This window comes from Bufo gargarizans, chromosome 8 (assembly GCF_014858855.1).
Source record: "Bufo gargarizans isolate SCDJY-AF-19 chromosome 8, ASM1485885v1, whole genome shotgun sequence".
Lineage (NCBI taxonomy): Eukaryota > Metazoa > Chordata > Amphibia > Anura > Bufonidae > Bufo > Bufo gargarizans.
The window spans coordinates 37,264,976-37,289,478 of NC_058087.1; the positions used below are offsets into that span (position 1 = coordinate 37,264,976).

A 24,503-nucleotide genomic window follows, 5' to 3' on the forward strand; every position below is an offset into this window, starting at 1 on the left:
ATTATCCTATGATTAGCGCTGATGTCCTCCACGTTACCTTATAATCTAAGAGTAAAACATTGGTTGGAGTTCACTGAATGGTCGGCCTACAATGAAATAATGTTTTTCATTATGCAAATTTGCTGCGAGTTTGACATGATTAAAATGGGTCAAAAGTATTCTCTTATTAATCATTTAGACAGCCAAGGGGGAATGGAAAGGAGAAAAACAGAAACAAGAACAAGACATCATTCCGAGAATTTAAGACAATGTTTTCTAATTAGCGGCTGAGATCACCAATTTCCAAAAATGACCGCGGTATTTTCCTAGCAAATACAATTTGCATATACATTGTGGATTCCCCCCCCCCCAAAAAAAGTTAGAAATCTATGAAGAGTATGTAATAATAACTGTGGCAATGATCTAATTTACTTTATTCAGTTATATAGCGCCAGAATATTCCACAGCGCCATCAATAACTGTCCCATTGGGGCTCACAATCTAAACTCCAGTATGTTTTTGGAGTTTTTGAGACCCAAGCAAACATGGGAAAAAGCTGTGAACCCAGGACCCCAGCGCTAACCACCGAGCCACTATTATCGGAGCTTATGTTTCAGGCTGTGGGGGGAGATTCCATATTAAAAAATCATCTGTTTGAGAGGACACCAGGGATCGGAGTAGCGCCATTGTACAACGGCCGTGCTTGGTATCAGATTCACTTCCATGGTGCTAACCTGTGCGCAAGACATGTGACTGATGAACGTGACGTCACATGGCCTAGGCTAAGCTACGAGAAGGCTGCGGCGCTACTGCCTTCTCAAATAGCTGATCGGCAGTGGTTCTGGGTGTCAGACCCGCACTGATCAGATACTGATGACCTATTTTCAGGCTCCCGGCATCCCTGGCAATCAACTGTGGCGCTCAAGCAAGTGCTGCGTCATCTTCACAATCATACCGCTGGTTTAATCAGAGTGCTGACCCGTCATACAATGTAAAAAAAATTTTTTAAATGGGTTCCATCGGGTTGTACTATGGTGTCCATCATTTTGACAGGAAGAATAGCGCTGCATAGTGGAGCTCCTGACAGAAGTGTGAAAGTGTCTTAGGGCCCTTTCACGCGAGCAAGTTTTCCGCGCGGGTGCGATGCGTGACGTGAACGCGTAGCACCCGCACTGAATCCTGACCCATTCATTTAAATAGATCTGTTCTGCGTTGCGTGAAAAACGCAGCATGTTCTATATTCTGCGTTTTTCATGCAGCCCTGGCCCCATAGAAGTGAATGGGGCTTCAGTGAAAAATGCATTGCATCAAGAAGCAAGTGCAGATAAAACTGACTGAACTTGCTTGCAAAATGGTGCGAGTTTCCCTGTACATACCCTGAACGCATCCGGACCGAATCTGTCACACTCGTGTGAAAGAAGCCTTAGGGTGCATTTAGATGGGTTGATGAGCAGCAGATTGTCGGGAAAGAAGCTTTCCTCCCAGCCTGTCGGCTGCTCGTTATGTGGAGGTGAAGTGCTGCATTTACATGCAGCGATCACCTCCACAGTATGAGGAGGAGGGATTGCTAATGCAATTGCTCGTCCCCACAGAGTTGCATTGTTTCTAGGCAGTAGATCGCTGATAAAACAGGACGATCTGCTGCCCAGAAACTATATTAGGTGCCTGCAAGAACGAGTTTCACCCTATGAACAAGCGTTTCGCTCGTACAGTACAGACCAAAAGTTTGGACACACCTTCTCATTCAAAGAGTTTTCTTTATTTTCATGACTATGAAAATTGTAGATTCACACTGAAGGCATCGAAACTATGAATTAACACATGTGGAATTATATACATAACAAAAAAGTGTGAAACAACTGAAAATATGTCATATTCTAGGTTCTTCAAAGTAGCCACCTTTTGCTTTGATTACTGCTTTGCACACTCTTGGCATTCTCTTGATGAGCTTCAAGAGGTAGTCACCTGAAATGGTTTTCACTTCACAGGTGTGACCTGTCAGGTTTAATAAGTGGGATTTCTTGCCTTATAAATGGGGTTGGGACCATCAGTTGCGTTGTGGAGAAGTCAGGTGGATACACAGCTGATAGTCCTACTGAATAGACCGTTAGAATTTGTATTATGGCAAGAAAAAAGCAGCTAAGTAAAGAAAAACGAGTGGCCATCAGGAAAGCAAGACCAAGAGTCACCTCTGCTGCGGAGGATAAGTTCATCCGAGTCACCAGCCTCAGAAATCGCAGGTTAACAGCAGCTCAGATTAGAGACCAGGTCAATGCCACACAGAGTTCTAGCAGCAGACACATCTCTAGAACAACTGTTAAGAGGAGACTGTGTGAATCAGGCCTTCATGGTAGAATATCTGCTAGGAAACCACTGCTAAGGACAGGCAACAAGCAGAAGAGACTTGTTTGGGCTAAAGAACACAAGGAATGGACATTAGACCAGTGGAAATCTGTGCTTTGGTCTGATGAGTCCAAATTTGAGATCTTTGGTTCCAACCACCGTGTCTTTGTGCGACGCAGAAAAGGTGAACGGATGGACTCTACATGCCTGGTTCCCACCGTGAAGCATGGAGGAGGAGGTGTGATGGTGCTTTGCTGGTGACACTGTTGGAGATTTATTCAAAATTGAAGGCATACTGAACCAGCATGGCTACCACAGCATCTTGCAGCGGCATGCTATTCCATCCGGTTTGCGTTTAGTTGGACCATCATTTATTTTTCAACAGGACAATGACCCCAAACACACCTCCAGGCTGTGTAAGGGCTATTTGACCATGAAGGAGAGTGATGGGGTGCTGCGCCAGATAACCTGGCCTCCACAGTCACCGAACCTGAACCCAATCGAGATGGTTTGGGGTGAGCTGGACCGCAGAGTGAAGGCAAAAGGGCCAACAAGTGCTAAGCATCTCTGGGAACTCCTTCAAGACTGTTGGAAGACCATTTCAGGTGACTACCTCTTGACGTTCATCAAGAGAATGCCAAGAGTGTGCAAAGCAGTAATCAAAGCAAAAGGTGGCTACTTTGAAGAACCTAGAATATGACATATGTTCAGTTGTTTCACACCTTTTTGTTATGGATATAATTCCACATGTGTTAATTCATAGTTTTGATGCCTTCAGTGTGAATCTACAATTTTCATAGTCATGAAAATAAAGAAAACTCTTTGAATGAGAAGGTGTGTCCAAACTTTTGGTCTGTACTGTACATTGGATGATCTGCAGCACCTTTATACGGGCAGATTGTAGGGAGAGTTCGTTCCCAATAATCTGCCCAATTATCTGGGAGTCAAAATTCACCTTCAGTTTTTCTGATGAAAAGCTTAAATCCCTATGTCTATGGCAGGGATTCAGCACTTATTTCTACCACTTTTCTGGCGCAGAGATGATAAATCTCACCTTTTATGTTCTAGAATAACAAATCTTGGCAAATATATATAGTTTTGCTATATACAGTATATATATATATATATATATATATATATATATATATATACACTGTATATAGCAAAACTATGTGCATGAACCCTTATCCTGGCTTTCTGCGAGTAAAGCTTCTTTCAGAACATGAAGTACATTCTCTATCCTGCAAATTGAGCTTGCAAAATGCCCTGCATGAATCTCGATCACTTCACACAACATAATTTCTAATAGACTGTTACCAATAGATATCCTTAGGAGGCCCAGCACAGTCCGTCCCCATTAGTTGTAAACCAGACAAGCATTTTAGGTTCTGAATACAAGGAAGGAAGGTAAGATAAGGAAATGTTCTTTACAGGGCAGCAATGAGCATAAATGTTATCTCCGATGGTTACCAGTATCTCTGGAGTAATCATTCCACCAGGGATCCAGCTCTCATTGTTATGAAAATAATGCACAACTAGCAATAAAGTCATTTTTGTGTTACAAAGTAGACACATTCCAGAGGTAGCCGACGAAACGAAAACATATTCACCATGTGAGATCATGAATACATCTAAATCACAAAGTAGCTGCGACTAGTTAACTACTTTCTTCTATCCGGATGACGGTACTTTACCGAAACTGCCCAGAATATTGATATTGTGAGTTTTGTCCAAAATGCTTTTTTTTATTTTTTATTGTATTAGTCCTTAGGGCTCATGCACACAAACGTATTTTCTTTCCGTTCTTTTTTTTGTTGTTGCAGTGATTGGTTAAATAAATCTGTTAATGGTTTGGGTGTATCCCATCAGGCCCCTGTGACTTATTTGTATTAATTTTAGACAGCTGACGTAGAACCTCTTCCTCTGTAAAGACACATGCATCAAAAGATTTATTAGTCTTCTTTCCTAACTGAGGTCCTTTTCCTTCATTTTCCTTTGTGAAAACTGAACAGAATTCATTGAGGCAGTCAGCTAGTTCTTTATCTTCTTTCATATAAACTGCATGCTGCGGTTTGCTCTCCGGTATGAGAACGAAACGGAATGCATTTTGGAGCACCCCATTCTGTTCACTTACGTTTTGTCCCCATTGTCAATGAATGGGGACAAAACGGAAGCAGTTTTTTTCGGCATTAAGACCCTATGACGGATCTCAATACCGGAAAATATTAACTGCTAGTGTGAAAGTAGCCTAACGCTGGGAACTGATACTCACTCAACTATGTCCACCTACTGTCACAAGTCTCAAAGATTATAGATAGCTGGAAAATCCCATATATTTCATGGTTTGGATGAGCTAACCTCCTTAAAATGATGCTTATCCCAAAATTTCTCTACCTATTCAAATCTCTGCCTGTCTATCTTCCCCGGGCCTTTTGCTCTATCAGACAGTACATCTGGCCAGGATGGTGGATTGGCACACGGGGGCCTCCTCTAAACTGTATGTCCCCATAGAGGAAGCAGTTTCCGGGTTTTCATTCACTCAAGGCCTTTTGCTTCTCCAAATCAGTAAACGGCTGCCCTCCACACTAAATGATATCTCCAAGACGACCCTTCAGGTTTGGGACTCTATTCGCAGGGTGACACCTATATGGTCCTCCCCTATCACTGGACTGGGAGAGCTTCTTGGTCTTAACACTCCATATATCTCTATCTACCTGACCTTACATAAGAGCTTAAACACAAAGAAAATTGGGGATATCCTGGTGGATGGCACATTACCAGGTTTCAAGACGCTGCGTAATCAGTTTCCTTCTATCTCTGTGACACAGTTAACCTATAATCAGATAGCCCTAGGCTTCAGGACATTCCTGAAACTAGGCCCACTGCCATGAGAAACCACTTGGCTGGAACGATTATCTGCACTATGTTCCCCTGTGCCTAAACGTATCTCTCGGATATACAGGGAACTGATTATGCTTCCCCTGGACTCCCCGTTGCACTACATTAGGGCCTGGGAACAAGAACTAGGCCAGACACTCACAAGGCTACAAACATAGCTGTGGCCCTTCCAGATGCATTACATTGCAGAAGACTAACTATAAATTGACATGCCGCTGGTATAAAACTCCCGTCGTCCTGCATAGGATTAATGCTTCCACACCTAACCTCTGCTGGCGCTGTCTTTTCCACGTGGGCACTTATGTCCATCATCTGGTTGGATTGTACCTTCATAAAACCATTTTGGCAAAGAATTGGAGATCTCATAGCTAAAGTCTGGCCAGGGGCTCCATCCCTGACCCCAAGGACCCTCTTCCTCAGCTTCCCTGGTGTTCCCGCCACGCTTCAATAGACAGCTTTGGGCCACAATGGCAGTAGCCGCGAGAGCGCTGATCCCCCTCCAGTGAAGGGTCACTGCTGCCCCCTCAGTCTCCCAATGGATCCACAAAGTAGCCCAAATCTCCCGCATGGAGGAGCTCTGCTATATAGCACAATGCAATCTCCCTAAGTTCCATAGACTCTGGAATGCCTGGAGGGAATTCACATCTACACTAACTTCCAACCTTTTGCCATTATCTTCTGCAAATGTCGGAGGAGGATCGCGGTGTCTGCGGTAGAGACCGGCTCCCCTGATACTAGCGGTGGCCTCTGGTCCTCTTCGCTGAACTTGTGTTCCAGTCTGCTCTGAGGAGAACTAGATAAGGACTTTGCTATGTTGTCATTCTGCCTTCACTCCGATGTTATAGAGCCATGTTTGTAGTCGGCCGATCTTGGCCGAGTATTCCTGGTGAAACTATTAACCTACCTTAATATCTGGTTTCTGTTCATATTATGTATGCAAAAAATTCAATGGACTTTTGCCACATGTAATGTTTATACATGTCCTATATAAATGCAATAAAAAGAAATTTGCAACAAATGAAACAAAAAAACACAATAAAGAATTCGACTTCCATAAATGAATGAAAGGCTGCGATGTAAGCAGCAGGTATGACGTCTTCTCCTGCTCGCTCCAGCGAGTCCATCTATTGTGCTCCACTACAATCAAAACCTGACAACGCAAGTCTTTCACTGCATACTCTGCTGCCTCTCCTTCTTGTGATCTTATCTTTAAAGAATATTTGACCTTAATTACCAATAAAGCGAAGAGGTCTAACTGATTAGCTGGTGTTTTAGCCCATGGGGTAGAAGCTGATATGGCGCACAAACAGCAGCGGGGGCTCCTGAAGCAAGAGTCGGACCCTGAACACTGCTTTCTTTCAAATCCCTTGGGAATTCTGCTACCAAAGGTCTAGAATTCCTCAACAGGGGAGATCATGTTTATCAGCTTGAACAGGTCAGCTGGGCCACGATCCAGGTAGTCTGCTTGTCTAAGCTTGATGAAACGTAGGCGCCACCTGGGTAACAGTAGTGGTCAGGGACGCTGCCAGTAAGGTGTAACCCAAAACGAAAAAATGAAATTAAAATACAACGGTCGCCAGGCCGTTTCTTTCTGCAGATTGTAATAACTGTAAAATAGGCGAGTTATACCTATAGTCTGCTCGTTGTATGCTTTTAATATCTTCTCACACATATCATTTCAGACTTGAAAAGCTTATAACAGGGACCAAAGGCTTTCTTCGGGGGATCCTATCATTGTAAGTACAGTAAGTGCTTCCTGGATTTTTTCCACTAACCCCTTTACCTGTTGATGCATCGTCAGGACCCAAGTCCATTACCGAATTTCCTCCTCTAATCTCTTCAATACATCGAGAGAAAATGACATTTCCTAAGCTGGTGGGACAGGAGACCTCTATGTCTACAAGCGGAGATAGGCAATCAACAAGTAAGCAAAAGAAGATAAGGGAGACGCTTGCCTTAGGTAAAAATCTATGATATTTGCAAGTTACGTCTGTGCGACCGAAGGAATGAAGCATACATTTATAGCACTGACACATCTTGCTTGGCTTTTACTGGTGTTCTTTACGTATTAGACATGCTGCCTGGCTCCATCCTCGGCTTTGCCATTCCATGGACATGGCAGATCTGGCAAAGAGATGATGGGGGACTGTCCTGAGGCTCACTTCAGCCTTCTTCACTATATACCATATATGATACAAGGAGATCATATAAATGTTCTCATTTATTGTAAGGTAAAAATCTAAGCCCAATGAAACACATCAAAGGGGTTGTTCCCTCCCTTCCAACCTTTTTACATTTCCATGCCAGCCTGCAGGACCTGTGGAAAATCCATACTAACCCGTTCCTTGCTCCTCCTTTCCAGGTCCCTGGCTCTCTTCACTGTCCCCATCTGTAAACTTCCGGATGGACAAGGTCACAGATGGCGCTGCGGCCAATGACTGGTCTCAGCAGTGACGTGTCTCCAAGTGGCATTTCACTGCTGGGTCAAGTCAGTATGAATTTCCTCAGGCTGGGTGTAAATTTATTTCCAGGTAAAATAATTTGTTAAAAATGTAAATAAAATAAAAATAAAAAATAAAAATAAATAAAATCGGTAATTGAAAAAATAATCAATATATAAAAATTGGGCTAAAGCCAGTATTACGCAGGCCGATTGAGCAAGCGATTTTCAGGAGGTAAGTGGTCCCTCCTGGTAATCGCCTGCTAGCTAGCGGAGGAGACCACTGCTATTACATGCATCTATTTCCACAGCAGCAGGGGAGGAGCGATCGCTATGCCATCGCTTGTCTCCATACTGTTTAGTGGTTTGCTGGCAGCAGATCGCTATTAGAAAAGCACGATCTGCCGCCGGAAAGCGCTGTTTTTAAGCATGCTTAAATCTCCGAATCGCCTGATGATTGAGCGTTTGCTTGTTCATAGGGCAATCGGCAGCAGTATTACACTGCAAGATGATCGCTACCGAGCGTTCACGTGAACGCCTGTTAGTGATCATCGGTCAAAAAATTGGCAATACAGGCTTAAGGTTGGAGCCAATTACCAGGAATGAACATTCCACTGATAACGGTCCCTTGTTCATTTGGAAATTCCGATTTTTAAGCACGCAGATCGTGCTGCCTAATTGAGATCTGCCGTCGGCAAACCACTAGACAGTATGGAGATGAGCGATGGCATAGCGGAGGGGATTGCTGCATGTAATAGCAGCGGTCTTCCTCCGCTAGCTAGCAATTGCTTGCTCAATCGACCTATGTAATACAGGCTTTCAAGTCGTCACTTAAAAGTTGCACACCTCCTTGTGTAAACAGGGGAGGTGCTGCCTAATATATGCAAAAATTTATATGGGGTGAACAATCGTAATTACGATCATTCCCCTACCCTTTTAATTTGCCTTATTCGTGTGAAAGGCACAAGCACCAATTGACTTGTACATCATCATTTGGTGCTTGTTTATTGACTGGCATCGGCCCGTGTAAAGGCCTCCATACACAGTAGATTATTCTTGGCTGAACACGCCAAAAACAGAGGGTTTGGCCAAAACTCTAATGTGGGTGGGGAGCCCCCGGCCCTCCACCAACATCATTGGGAGAAGCTAATATTTCCACCCAATCCTTTCTTTTTTCCCAGGAGATAAACAGCCACCAGAAGCGTCTGGCTCTCCCCACTGAATAAACGTACACGTTCAGCCAAACCGAGAGATCGTTGAATGTTTATGGCCGTCCTATGAGGCACCTACTCTGCTTCTGTAATACTATATACAAGCAGTAACCCTTCCACAGTACAACGACTACAGCAACGACCAATCTTAGCATATACTCCTACCTCGAAAAGGGTGTCAATACTAAAACCAAACTTCTAAGAAATGCTGAAAAGCATAAACCAGTATTAAAAAGAAAGGGAATAATTCATCATTAGAAGTTGTTTTTATGTCAGTTTGGAGCCTAGCTTTGCTTTGTGTGCCTGCACCAAATTTATCAACTGGTGCACCTTAATACATTTGGTATGAGTGCAATGAGATTTACACCTCATACGTGTAAAGGTAGACCAGGGGGTGGCCTGACGTAGGTTGAGACTTTTGCAAAAGTCAAAGATAGTAAATGAGCCATAATCCAGGTCTAATCTCACTTTTAACTCTTAAACATAGGGTGCTTTCACACGACTGTATGCATTTTGCGGTCCCAATAAAGAGGATCCGCAAAAAAATACGGATGGTGTCGGTGTGAATTCAGTGTTTAATCCTTTTTTTTTTTTTTTTGCAGATCCATTGTAACAATGCTTATGCTTGTCCGCAAAACGGACAAGAATAGGACATGTTCTATCTTTTTTGAAGGGCTACAGAATGGACATACGGATGCGGACAGCACACGGTGTGAATGGGTCCACATCTTATCAGCCAAAAATGTGGGTCCACAAATACGATTGTGTGAATGGGGCCATAGCCCACTTGAAAAGTGGCAAGGATCACAAAATGTCTAAAAAAATATACAAAATGTTGCAGAAAACAGCACAGTCACCATGACTTGCGACTTTTTTTAAGCCACAAAACGGACGTATCCGATTTAATAAATAGACCAGTCTATAATGCAGCCATTGGGTAGATGACTCCTGTAGGTGGTATACCACAGCATCAGAACAGAATCGTAAATGCATCTAGGGAAATAAAAATGGAATTCTTTCCATTGCCGATGCTAACGATCCGTATTTGTGTGGTTTAAAATGCGTCCATCAAAGTCATAGGCAGAGAAGAAGACCTCGCCCCCAATCAAAATATATATACAGGCCTACCACCCCCAAAAAAGCAACCCCTAACAGCGGCTAGCCCTAATAGAAGCGTAAAATACCCTATACATGTCTCCCTTACGTGAATTCATTAGGGGTCTCACATATCATTTATAACTAAGGACAACAGTGACAAAGTATCTGGGCATCGCAACGCTGAAGAATGCCTATGGCGTCTGAACGTCTACCGTTCCCAAGCATTACTTGTATCTGAAAACTTCTCGTCCAATGGGAATAAAACCAAATGTGAGAAACGGTAACATACTCATTTTCACTGGAAGTTTTCCAGTCGTATCACTTGGCCGGTCTGTAGATGTCCTGACCCCGGTGATCTCGGAATTCGAATCTCTTCTGCAACACAAAGGACCCCAGATTTATTGCTCGGCTGTTCTAATGAAATCACAGCAGGCATGTAACAATGATTGCGCTGCTGATTGACTAGACACAGTCAATCTGCTCAGAGAGATCATCAATGGTGGGGCCAGGACAGCGCTGACAGATCCAGACCTTAACGAATCCCATCCACAGTAGCCCTGGTATGCTAGGAGATACGGGACTGCTGACATCTCCATCAACTCGCCAGTTGTCTTCTAATACCACGTCCAGTAGGTTAACCCTTGCAGCATAGTAATGCGACGTACAAAAGAAAAGTTGTATAATATTAGGCCATAAATGTACGATACAGCAAACAAACGTTGTTACATTCACTTCTGATAGAGTGACCTATTTCCAGAATTAATTTAAAGGGGTTGTACGAGACTGATGGCCTATCCTCAGGAAAGATCAGTGGAGATCCGACTCCTGGCATCCCTGACGATCAGCTGCTTGAAGAGACTGCAGCACGCCGGAGAGCGCTGAAGCCTTTTCTTAGGCCAGTGATGTCATGTTCATCGGGTCACGGCTCTATCCCATTCAAGCGAATAGGGCTCAGCTGCAATACCAAGCACAGCCACTATACAATGTATGGCGCTGTGCTTGGTAAGCTGTAAGGAGGCCTGTGAGCTCTGAGACTTTCTTAAAGGGGTCGTCCCATGAATAATATTCTAGTTTTCAAACCAGCACCTGGATCTGAATACTTTTATAATTGCATGTAATTTAAAATTTATTATGGCTACTGAGTTATTCAATGAAATCTCTCTGTATAGCGCCACCTGCTGTTTGCTCTTTTTCTAATTTCTCTGTCCAGCTCACTGAGATGGCCGCACATGCTCAGTTCCATCCTTCAATTGCTGCTAGCTGCAGCAGAAAGAACACGCCCTCTAAGAAAAGACACGCCCCCTGAGCTGCCAGCTTGATAAAAATTTAGCAGAACAATTGGAGCAATGAACGGGGAGATCTCTGGATCTATGTGAGGTACAGGGCTGGATCTAGCTTTGTTAGAAAGAGATTGTCATGTACTACTGTTCTCAATATACCGGCACCGGCCGTGTGCACTCTGTGTCAGGGATGCAAACCCATTAACTTGAATGGGTCCAAAATCCGCAAGATACGGCGTGGTGCAGAGGCACGGATCGGAAGCCCACCGAAGCACTACAAAGCGCTTCCGTGGGATTTCAGTCTATGCCTCGGCACTGCAAATATATAGAACATGTTCTTCTTTTTTTGGGGGGCGTCTGGAACGTATCTTGCGCACCCACTCAAGTGAATGGGTCTGCATCCGCAAACAGCATGCACTCGGTGTGCACTCAGTCAGTTCCCGTGCATTGCGGACCACTATTTGCGGTCCGCAGCAAGGGCACAGGGCGCACATGCTTGTGTGCATGAGCCCATGGAAAGGTTATATAGCCGGGTGTCGGACCCCCGCCGATCTGATATTGATGACCTATCCTGAGGATATTTTTTGTGCACCTTTTTTATTTATAGGTCTTGCCAGTTAAAATGGAAAAATCCACCCGCAAATTTTTCCATAAAACGACAGCAAAATCTGCAACAGGTGTATTTTGCATTAGATTTTCACCCCCGGTTAAATTGGAAAAACTGCGGATTTAATTCTATGTGGAAAAACAATTCTCAGCTGGCAGATGACATTTGCTCAAATCTCATCCACATGGCTGGCGTTGTTTATGAGAGCGCCTCTTCTCTCCCCCTTATGATGGGTAACAATACTCTGATAACTTATATATCATTACTCTATACTGTTTCCTGCTTATGTTTTTTTTTGTGGTTTTTTTTTTTGAGGGAGCAAGCGGAGAAAAAAAAATAGAGAAGTTTAATTAAAAATGTGTTTTGTTTACAATAAAGACAGAAGCATTACTAGTCCCTGCTTGTCTTGCAATAATATGACATTCATTAGTCACGTGACTGCAGCAGCCAATCACCGGCCCCAGTGGTCATGTGCCAATGTATGGGGACCACAGGGTATTAAAGTCTTGGGTCATTTACAGAGTAAGGCTACATGCACACGAACGTTGTTTGTTTCCGTGTTCGTTCTGGAATTTTTTTTGTGCTGTCCGCATCCGTATGTCCATACCGTAGCCCCGCAAAAAAAAATATAACGTCCTTTTCCTGTCTGTATTAGGCATTGTTACAATGGATCCGCCTAAAAAAAATGGATGGCATACGGATCTCATCCGGGGTTTTTTTCTGCGGATCCACTATTTGCGGACTGCAAAACACATACGGTCGTGTGCATGTAGCCTAAGGCTACTTTCACACCTCTGGGATGACTGTTCTGGCGGTCAAGCGGAGAATCGGCCGGACACAAGCTGCAGCATGCAGAAGTTTGTGCCCGACCGGTTCTCTGCCGGAATGCATACAGATCTCCACCGGACCCCACTATACTTGAACATTCCGTCCGCATCTGGCAGTGCTGGATCCGGTGAATTCCTGCAGGCTGTTCTCTGCCGAAACAGCCTGCCAGAATTCACATCGGAGGTGTGAAAGTAGCCTAAGTAATGCTTTTTTTTATTTATTATATATATTATACAGGTTCCTGCACGTTCACATTTTTTTAAAACTTGGACAATACCCTTTAAGGCTACTTTCACACTAGCGGCACGGACCTCCGGCAGGCTGTTTCGGCGAGTAAACAGCCTGTCGGATCCATCCTGCCGCTAGTGAACGCGTGCCCCCGGACTACCGCTGTCGTACTTTTATAGTCAATGTTCACTAGCGGCAGGACAGATCCGACAGGTTGTTCACCCCCCCGGAACAGCCTGCCGGAGTCCCGTGCCGCTAGTGTGAAAGTAGCCTAAGCCCTGACAAGGCCTATTTTCATTTTTGCATTTTGGATTTTTCCAATAACCATGACTTTTTTTTTATTTTTTAGTTCACATAGCTATATGAGGGTTTATTTTTAGTGGGACACAATGCATTTTTTAATGCCACCATTTAATTTACCAAGTCTTGTATTGGAAAACAGGGAAAAAATTATTTGTGTGGCAAACTTGAAAAAATAAAATAAAGAATTCCGCCAAGATTTTGGGGGTTTTGACATTACAGCGTTCACTGTGCGCTAAAAATGACCTGATGTCCTTATATTTACTTTTATTTGGTACCATTTTTGTGGTATGTACGACTTTTTGATCACTGTTATTCAATTTTTTGAGGGAGACAAGATAACAAAAAAAAATGGTGAATTGCGTGTTTTTCATTTGCGTGTTCACCGGACAGGAATTATTTGTTTTATATTTTAATAGTTCAGACCTTTTTTTATTGTTTATATATTTTTATATGTAAAATTGGGAAAGGGAGTGATTAAAATTTTTAATATATTGGTGTTTTTTGTTTTTTTAACTTTTTTTTATATTTTTTCACTATTAGCCCCTATAGGGTGCTAGTACATGGGATCTTTTGATCCCCTCTCCCATTCACCCTAATAGATCTTTTAGGGTAAATAGGGTTTCTACGCTCTACATTCTGAGCTTTGCCTTGTGCATAGCTCAGTATGGAGATTGCTATGGCAGGCTTGGATCGCATCAGCAGTGTCCAGGCTGCCATAGCAACTGATCAGAGCCCTGTGATTTCACTGCAGGGGCTCCTATCGGAAGGCAGAGGGAGCTGCATCCCTCTGCCTTCACTCACCTGAGGGTTAAATGATGGATGCAGCGCGGTCGCCGCTCCCTGTCAGTGCCGGCTGTATGAAACAGCTGGTACCCACCGCGTATAGAGCGGGCCCGCTGCAGAGGCACATCCCCTCACGCATTATGACTAGGCATGAGCGAATCGACTGCATAAAACTTTGTTAGAACACTGTACAGAGTGAGCGCTCCGTGCAGTATTAGAATGTATTGGCTCTGATGAGCCGAAGTTATTACTTTGCGAAGTCTCGCAAGACTTCGGGTAATAACTTCAGAAATTAATTTCTACTGTAAAAAAAAGCTAAAAAAAAACTTTGTACCGAACCACTCTAACAAAGTTTTATGCGAATCGACTTCGGATGAAGCATCCGAAGTCGATTCGCTCATCCCTAATTATGAAGTACAGTTACCCTAGGAAGAGGGTGCAGTGCTCAAACTGCTGAGGACAGGTCATCAATATTGTAGAAAAAACACACACACTTCAAATGTATTTTTAAAGGGGTTCTGCAGTTTGTTTAAACTGATGATCTGTCCTCTGGATAGAACATCAGCTTCTGATCGGCGGGGGTCCGACACCTGGGACCCTTGCCGATCAGCTGGTTGAGAAGGCAGCGGCGCTCCAGCAGCGCCGCGGCCTTCTCACTGTTTACCGTTGGCCCAGTGACGTCACGACTAGTATCACTGGCCTGGGCAAGCTCCATTCAAGTGAACAGAGCTTAGCCGCGCCCAGGCCAGTGATACTAGTAGTGGTGTCACTGGGCCTGCGGTAAACAGTGAGAAGGCTGTGCCGCTGCCTTCTCAAACAGCAGATCGGTGGGGGTCCCGGGTGTCGGACCCCACCGATCAGGAGCTGATGATCTATCCAGAGGACAGATCATCAGTTTAAACAAAGTGCAGAACCCCTTTAATACATGTTTAGGGAATCCATTTAAAGGGAAATATCTGAGAATTTTTTGGGGGGGAAATCAATTTAAACAGCTGATCGGTGGGGTGTCGGGAGTCAGACTCCCACCGATCTGATATTGATGACTTATGCTGAGGATAGCCCATCAATATAAGACTCCTGGAAAGCCCCTCTAACTGTATGTGAACAGCATCTTTCTGACCATACTGAGCGCAGCGTCCGGACATTTTTAAAATGCATTTCTAAATAGTTTTTGACGCAAACCAATTTTAAAACTGAAAACCTTACACGCGTTCTGAATGCACACAATATAAAAAGCAGCAAAACATCCCGGCAATTGTAGAAAAGAACGACTGAACGTCCGCACTATGTCTAGCGTGCAATTTGCAGAAATATGCAGAAATCCAGAGAAAAATAAAAACTGGTTACAAGGGCGCAATATTCCCCAACTATCTACGGATATTCCCATCAACCTGCCGCCATAAAGGAAATATAGAAACTAGCCCAACGGCTCGAATGCTTTTATTTTAAATGTTCTTTGTAACAATTTAGTCTTTCAAGAGAGACACTAATTGTCATGAGGGAAGGAGCTGGTGGAAGCAGAAGAATGAGACCTTTGTATGGCCTGAGATGGCAGTCACTGGTGAAAACATGAAGGCTTCAAGAGTCAGGCAACACTAGGCAGTGATGGATTAGAGGCTAGGTACAGTCAAACCAAGGCATTGATTTTGAAAAATGCCTCACACCCCCCCTGTTCTGATAAGTAATAGATAAGGAACATCAATTGTTTAAGACCAAAATGTCTCTCCAAGGAGAAAAAAATTAAATAAAAATCTGACAATGGATTTTTTTTGGCCCCCGGTCATCTCTTCCTTCCTATGAACGAGCCGCGCGCACATGTTGATTTTGACGGTACATTTTTCTGATGAATGGCTCCAAAATACCTGCATAGACATATGCACAAAATTCTGCTACCACTAGATAGAGCTAAGTGCTTACTGGTTAAATATTGCTTGGCATAATGCAGCAAGCTCCCTCTAGTGGTGGCTGCAGGCAACAAGGATTTTATTTTCTAATTCTAGGTTTAGGCAGGAGATTTGCAGCTACGGAAATGGGACGGATCCGTTATGCAGCCCATAGACTTCTATTAGGACTGAATGAGTAACGGAATGTGTCTAAAGGCATTCCGTTATAGTCCGTGGCAACGGAATCCATAACGCAATTCACCTTTTACCAGTAAACGAATCGCAAACTAAATTTCCTAACCGGAAATTCGCTCATCTCTAGTCATCAATATCAGATCGGCGGGAGTCCGACTCCCAGCACCCCCGCCAATCAACTGTTTGAAGGGGTTGCAGCTCTCATGCCAGTGCTGCCTCCTCTTAAATAATTATCAGTGCAGCGTAATTAAACTGCTTGTTCAATTCAATTGAATGCGCGGCCACGACAATCTGATATTTTTTCCCTATTGCGTTTTTTCTTTTTCTAGCTCCATCCCATTTAGAATTTTTTTTTTACAGCTTCCAACTACATCGTGGCAAATAGTAAGTGGTGCCATTAGAAAGTACAATTTGTTTCACATAGAACAAGCTCTCGTACGTCTATGTGAATGGAGAAATAAAAATGTCACGGCTCTAAGGAAACAGGGATTAAAAAATGAAAGAAAAAAAAAAGCTGAAAATCACTGTGTTGGGAAAGGATTCCATTTTATTTCATCCCTATATTTCCCCACAATTGCCTCTGAGGGAAGAGCCCGGGGCCCCCAAGCACATTAGACGGTCAACTGGTTCCACTGGCAGGTATGGACAACATACATCTACGGCTACTTTCACACTTGCGTTGTTGTTTTCTGGCATCGAGACCCGTTTAGTCTTCATGCATTCTGAATGGAAAGAGATCTGTACAGGATTCATCAGGATTTATACCGTTCCAGCAGCATTACGTTTTGTGACGGACACTAAACCGCTGCAAGCTGCGGTTTTGTGTCCGGTCATAAAAACGGGAAAAAAACATATCAGACACTGAAAACAAGTCAATGGTGACTGATCCGTTTTTTTTTTGGGATGCTAAATACCGGATCCGTCACCCATTGACTATCAATGTATTTAGTGACTGATCCGTTTTTTCTGTCTTGATTTCACACAACCGCATCCTAACGGAACGGATGCAATCCTGATGTGCAAAATCAAGACGGATCCGTTTACTTCCGGCATTGAGATCCTCTGCTGGATCTCAATAGCGGAATTAACAACACAAGTGTGAAAGCAGCCTATGTGCGCCACGTTACGTTCTACAACACATTAATGTGATGGAAAAAAGTGGGCGGGGCTTCAAAGTAACACCAAGTGCCCCTCCATCATCATTGCCACCTTTTGACTTTGAAAGGTGCCAGAAAACCACCCTAGGTCCAACCTGCATACAAACTATAGATGGACCCAGCACACGCTGCACAGAGGAGAAATACTGCAGCATGGTTGATTAGTACCCCCAAGTATGACCCTGTGAGCTCCCCTCCTAATTGCTTTGTATGAGGACCCCTTTAATAGTACCCATACTACTTCTAGCTGGGTTCTCCTAGACACAATTCCTAATAATAACTGACATTAAAGACCTTGAGGACATTAGATATATATAGATTGCTTTTATTATATACATATTAACTGGTCTGGCTGTCCGCCAGCGCCGCCCTAGAGGAGAACTGCGTGTAATGCTATGTAGAATGACATCACATGACGGGTTTGCTTCTCATAGGGAGGCCGCGCAGACACGGGCGCTAGTACCACAGCAGCCAGCGCTGCCCACTCCGCCGCCTCTTACCTCCACGCTGCACGGAGCGGAGTGCTCCGAGGGCAGGCATCCCGAGACTCTCGTCTGCTCACAGGTTGTCACGTGATCCGCCAACAAACTTTCCAATTGGCTGATGCTTACTGGCGGAAGCCGCGTTCTTACTCCATAGACAGACCTGGGAGAAGGGAATCACGCGCTGAATGACGGAGCGCGCATGAGTCAAACCACTACAAAACGCAAAGCGGCAAAGTAATAGGAAGAGAATGGTTTGTAGTCTGTATGATCTTAGTGCAGGGGTAGGCAACCTCCTGCACTCCAGCTGTTGTGAAATTACAACTCCCAGTGTGCATACTTGCTCTGCTCTTCTAAGGCTACTTTCACACTAGCGGCAGGATGGATCCGACAGGCTGTTCACCCTGTCAGATTCGCCATGCCGCCGCTCCGTCCCCATGGACTATAATGGGGACAGGGCGGAGTTCCGGCGCAGCACGGCAGTGCGCGGCGAGAGGCCGCCGGACTAAAAAGTACTTTTAGTCCAGTGGCCTTTCGCCGCGCACTGCGCCAGAGCTCCGCCCCCATCCCCAATATAGTCAATGTGGACAGAGCGGCGGCAGGACGGATCCGACAGGGTGAACAGCCTGTCGGATCCATCCTGCCGCTAGTGTGAAAGTACCCTAAGAACTTTCATAGACATGAATGGAGCATGCTGGGAATTGTAGTTTCACAACAGCTGGAGTGCCAAAGGTTGCTGATCCCTGTCTTAGTGGGTTGAATACTAGGAACTATTGATATTGTCCTAGCTGACTTGCTATAGATCTAGTGATAGAAGATGGAGCAGAGCTGCAGTATAAAGTATAGAGGAGGTAAAAAGCACCAGTACAGCACTTTACAACAAAGCTAGAATACCCAGCACAGCTTCTAGTAAGGTTATGGCATGCAGGTGTATGGAGCAATGTAAACAGTGAAGAGTCCCCATCAAACAGCTGATTGGCAGGGGTGCCAAAAGCCAGACCCCACTCTTTTGATATCCATGGACCGTCCTAGGGATATGCTGAAAATATTGTAATTCCGGAAATCCTTTTTAAAAGGGTTTTCTAAGATTTACTTTAAATGTCCCATCACAACTCCTTCGTATGCTACTCCTTATATTTTTTTTGCAGCACCTCTGCTGTCAGTTTAGATATATAAATAAATCTTAAAAAAAAACATTTTTAGGGTCCTTATGCAAATTAATTTTCTGTTTTTCTTTTAGCAGTAAAAACACACCAGAATAACCGCGGGCATTTTGTTTTGCTTTTTTTTATTTTTGCTAAATGTGTTTGCCCACTAGAGCGCCTCAGGTCCTTTTACACATCTAGATCACTGGGTCAATTATTGGGGATGAGGGTTTGCAGAAATACAGTTCTGATCAAAAGTTTAACACCACTTGAAAAATGGCAGAAAATCTTATTTTACATTGTTGGATCAAGGTTCCAAGTAGAGCTTCAACATCCAACAAGAAGAAATGAGAGTGAGACAAAACAGTTTTTGAGCAATTAATTGAAAATAACGATTAAACTGAAACAGGCTGTTTTTCAGCTGATAAAAGTTTAGGACCACATGCCTTTAAAAGGCCAAATCTGTGCAAAGATGTGGATTCATTGTCATTTTCTGCCAGGTAGTCACACGTTGTGATAGCAAAGGCAAAAAAACTCTCCCTTTTTGAACGTGGTCGGGTTGTTGAACTACATAAGCAGGGTCTCTCACAGCGCGCCATCGCTGCTGAGGTGGGACGCAGTAAGACAGTCATTTGGAATTTCTTAAATGATCCTGAGGGTTATGGAACAAAAAAGTCAAGTGGAAGACCCCAAAAAATGTCATCAGCACTGAGCCAGGGGATCCAATTGGCTGTCCGTCAAGACACTGGACGATCATTGACCCAAATTTAAGGCCCTTACTGGCGCTGACTGCAGCCCCATAATCATCAGACGGCATCTGAGACTGAAGGGCTTCAAAAACAAAAAACGTCTTCAAAGACCTCGTCTCCTTGAACGCCACAGAACTGCTTGTTTGGACTTTGTAAGAGAGCACCAAACTTGGGACATTCAAAGGAGGAAGAAAGTTTTATTCTCAGACGAGAAAAAATGTAACCTTGATGGTACTGATAGTTTCCAACGTTACTGGCAGGACAAGCAGATCCCACCTGAGATGTTTTCTACGCGCCACAGTGGAGGGGGCGCCATGATGGTCTGGGGTGCCTTTTCCTTCATTGAAACAATGGAGCTTCAGGAAGTGCAGGGGCATCAAACGGCCGCTGGCTATGTCCAGATGTTGCAGAGAGCATTCCTCATTACTGAGGGCTCTCGTCTGTGTGGTAACGACTGGGTTTTTCAACAGGACAACACTACAGTACACAATGCCCGCAGGACAAGGGACTTCTTCCAGGAAAATAACATCACTCTTTTGGCCCATCCTGCGTGTTCCCCTGATCTAAATCCAATTGAGAACCTTTGGGGATGGATGGCAAGGGAAGTTTACAAAAATGGACAACAGTTCCAGACAGTAGATGGCCTTCGTGCGGCCGTCTTCACCACTTGGAGAAATGTTCCCACTCACCTCATGGAAACGCTTGCATCAAGCATGCCGAAACGAATTTTGGAAGTGATAAACAATAGCGGCAGAGCTACTCATTACTGAGTTCATGTTTGGAAGTTGGATTTCTGTTTTGGGGGGTGTTTAGTTTTTTTGGGGAGGTGTGGTCCTAAACTTTTGATCAGCTGAAAAACAGCCTGTTTCAGTTTATTAGTTGTTTTCATTAAATTGAATGCTCAAAAAATGTTTTGTCTCACTCCCATTTCTTCTTGTTGCATGTTGAAGCTCTACTTGGAACCTTGTTAAGATCCAGCCATGCTAAATAGGATTTTTTTTGCCATTTTTCAAGTGGTTTTAAACTTTTGATCAGGACTGTAGTGGTTCCCAGTATAAAAGACAGACTGCTGGGTCATCAGGCGATTGTATCTCTCAGCAGCAGATCATCCTGTTTAAAACAAATTATGATTCTCTACGGGGACACGTGACTGCAGTACTCTATAGGTCACAGATATTACCCACATGTTAGGGCGGGTTCACATCACCGTTATGGATTCCATTATTGTCTTCCGTTATAACATGGTTATAAGGGAAAATAATGGAATACATAAGACGAAAATCAAAACTGAAGCATTCCGTTTTGATCCTTCATAAAACAAGTCTATGGGCAGCATAACGGATCCGTCCTGGTTTCCGTTATGCAGGAGTCCAGTCCTGCATAACGGAAACCAGAATGGAGCAGCAGCAGACATATTCTCAAGTGGTCAAACCATCACGATCAGACACCTATATTTCGTGGAACAACCCCTTTAAGGCTGGTTCTAAAACATACATCGGCATTCAAATAATCGAGACTGTGCTGCAGCGCCTCGCACACTAGGTAACTGGGAGGGCTGCTGTGCAGGGGAATCCAGCGCTAAACCAGAACTTCAACCCCTTCATCTTCAGGATTGGTGATTCAGGATTAAAAAGTATTCAAACCCCTTGAACTTTTCCAAGTTTTATTTTATTTTTTTCATGTTACACCCCCAAACTTAAAGTGTATTTTATTGGGATGTTATGTGGCAGACCAACACAAAGTAGCAAGTATGCTTAAAGTATTGAGAAAATGATACATGGTTTTCAAAATGTTTAATAAACACAAATCTGGAAAGTATGGTCTGCATTTGTTTTCAGCTCCTCCGAGTCAGTACTCTGTAGGATCTACCCACACCAAGGTGTCTGAGACCACCTTGGCGCGAGTAGGCGGGCACAGATGTGTTTTGATCAAAATATATTGGCTGAGAGTCTCAGATTTTATCATATCAGAATGAGGGCTTAGTCCTTATACGTTTGCTTCTATTGTGTTAGTGCATTATTTTCAGTGATTTTTTCTTAATAAATGTTGCAATGTACATCCGGATATTCAGTTATATCATGCAGGATGTTTTGTATCTTTTTCTCAGATCCCTACTATCCAAAATGTAGCATAAAACTAGACGAGACTGGCAGATATGTTGAACGCTTTTCTTACACCACCTCTTTGCTGCCTGACTTTACACCAATATTGTGAGCCAAAACAGTAGTGCATTTAATTAACCCCTTAACGCAAAACACTGTGCATGTACACAGCGGGGAATGCGTTGCCAGAATGCATTCCACCGTACATGCATGGCGGGCACCGGAATGGTGCACGCCTGATCACTGCAGGGGTCCGGCAGTCCCTGGTAGCCGGGCCCCTGCTGTATCCGCCGGCATCGCTGTAAAAGCCGATGCCGGTGGATTAACCCCTTCTATGTCGCGTGGTTTGCAACGGGTGAAGGAGCACATCGAGTCCTCGCGCTGCTGTGGCTGGGACTCGATGTGTCAGAAGGCTGCCCAATGCCTTGCACGGCCTCGGGACCTGCCTTCTACGGGTGCCGAGGAGATCCAGCCTCAGGCTGCATCTCCTAGGCAACCTGTTAGTGTATTACTCTGTGTAATACACTAACAGGCAATGCATTACGATACAGATTTATTGTAATGCATTGCAGAGGGGATCAGACCCCCAAAAGTTGAAGTCCCAGAGTGGGACAAAAATAAAGTAAAAAAAAAAAAAAAAAAAACAACACGCCCCTTTCCCCTGATTTTAATAAAAAAAAAACCCATTAGGTATAGCCGCGTCCGTAACGACCGGCTGTATAAATATATCACATGATCGATCCCGTCCGATAGACACCATAAAAATTTAAAAACTGTGTCAAAAAAAGCCATTTTTGTCACCTTACATCACTAAAAGTGCAACACCAAGCGATCAAAATGGCGTATGCCCCCCCAAAATAGTACCAATCTAACCGTCACCTCATCCCGCAAAAAATGAGCCCCTACATAGGACAATCACCCAAAAAATAAAAAAAAGTATGGCTCTCAGACTATGGAGACACTAAAACATGATTTTTTTGTTTCAAAAATGCTTTTATTGCGTTAAATGTATAAAAAAAAAAGTATACATATTAGGTATCGCCACGTCCGTAACAACCTGCTCTATAAAAAATACCACATGACATAACCCCTCAGGTGAACACAATGATACCTTACCTAAGAGAATAACCCTCTCTCTCCCCCCCCAAAAAGGCTTTTTTTTGTTTCAAAAATGATATTAGTGAATAAAACTTAAATTGAAAAAAGTATACATATTAGGTATCACCGCGTCTGTAACGACCTGCTCTATAAAAATATCACATGACATAACCCCTCAGGTGAACACAAGGGTAAAAAAAAGCAAGCTATCAAACTGTCATATGCACCCCAAAATAGTACCAATCAAACCGTCATCTCATACTGAAAAAAATTAGCCCCTAAATAAGACAGCCACCCAAAAAATAAAAATAAACTATGGCTTCCAGAATATGGAGACACTAACAAATAATTTTTTCAAAAATGCTTCATCATGCTTCATATTTGGTATTGTGTCCGTAACAACCTGCTCTATAAAAATAGCTCATGATCTAACTTGTCAGATGAACGTTGTAAATAAAAAAATAATAAAAAGTGCCAAAACAGCAATTTTTTTGTTACCTTGCCTCACAAAAAGTGTAATATAGAGCAAAAAAAAAAATCTGTACCCTAAAATAGTACCAACAAAACTGCCACCTTATCCCGTAGTTTCTCCTCTAGGGGTGCAACAGGGGGTCTTCAAATGTGACATGGCAAGTTTAATATCTTGAGGGGTGTAGTTTCTAAAATGGGGTCACTTTTTTGGAGTTTCTACTCTAGGGGTGCATCAGGGTGGCTTCAAATGGGACATAGCGTCAAAAAAACTGTCCATCAAAATCTGCTCTCCAAAAACCATATGGCGTTCCTTTCCTTCTGCGTCCTGCCGTGTGCCCGTACAGCAGTTTATGGCCACATATGGGGTGTTTCTGTAAACTACAGAATCAGGGCAATAAATATAGAGTTTAGTTTGGCTGTTAATCCTTGCTTTGTTAGCGGAAAAAAAGGATTAAAATAGAAAATCTGCCAAAAAAGTGAAATTCTGAAATTTCATCTCCATTTTCCATTAATTCTTGTGGAACACCTAAAGGGTTAACGTTTGTAAAATCAGTTTTTAATACCTTGAGGGGTGTGGTTTCTAAAATGTGTCATTTTTGGGTGGTTTTTTATTATGTAAGCCTCACATAGTGACTTCAGACCCAAAGTGGGTTTTGGAAATTTTCTGAAAGATTTGCTTCTAAACTTATAAGCCTTCTAAACGTCCCCAAAAATAAAAATGGCATTCACAAAATGACCCATACATGAAGTAGACATATGGGAAATGTAAAGTAATAACTATTATATGAGGTATCACTATCTGTTTTAAAAGCAGAGAAATAGAAATTTGCAAAGTTGTGAATTTTTTCACATTTTTTGGTAAATTTTGTATTTTTTTAATAAATAAAAATGAAATATTTTGATTCAATTCATGCCATGAAGTACAATATGTGACGAGAAAATAATCTCAGAATGGCCTGAATAAGTAAAAGAGTTTTAAAGTTATCACCACATAAATTGACACGTCAGATTTGCAAAAATCAGTCTGGTCCTTAAGTTGAAAAATGACCCGGTCCTTAAGAGGTTAACAAACACCAGAGGATTTTAGGATTCCACTTGCCTGTTGATTGAGCCGCAAAATGTCTAGATCACGTAATGAATTTGGTGCTCTTTGCTTTATAAACCCGTCCAATATTTCTCTTCTCCATACATGCTGGTATATAAATGAATGGTACAAAACAACA

General features: G+C 43.2%; 1 protein-coding gene across 1 annotated transcript in view; it reads right to left on the bottom strand.

Annotated features, from left to right (window-relative positions):
• The window catches only part of METAP1D (methionyl aminopeptidase type 1D, mitochondrial), a 170,131-nt gene extending 152,267 nt beyond the window's left edge, over positions 1-17,864 (bottom strand). Inside the window, exon 1 of the mRNA XM_044304001.1 lies at positions 17,734-17,864. Coding sequence (XP_044159936.1) covers positions 17,734-17,773 — 40 coding nt within the window. The 5' untranslated portion in view covers positions 17,774-17,864. The remainder of the gene's footprint in view (positions 1-17,733) is intronic.
• Between the last annotated feature and the right edge of the window lie 6,639 nt (positions 17,865-24,503).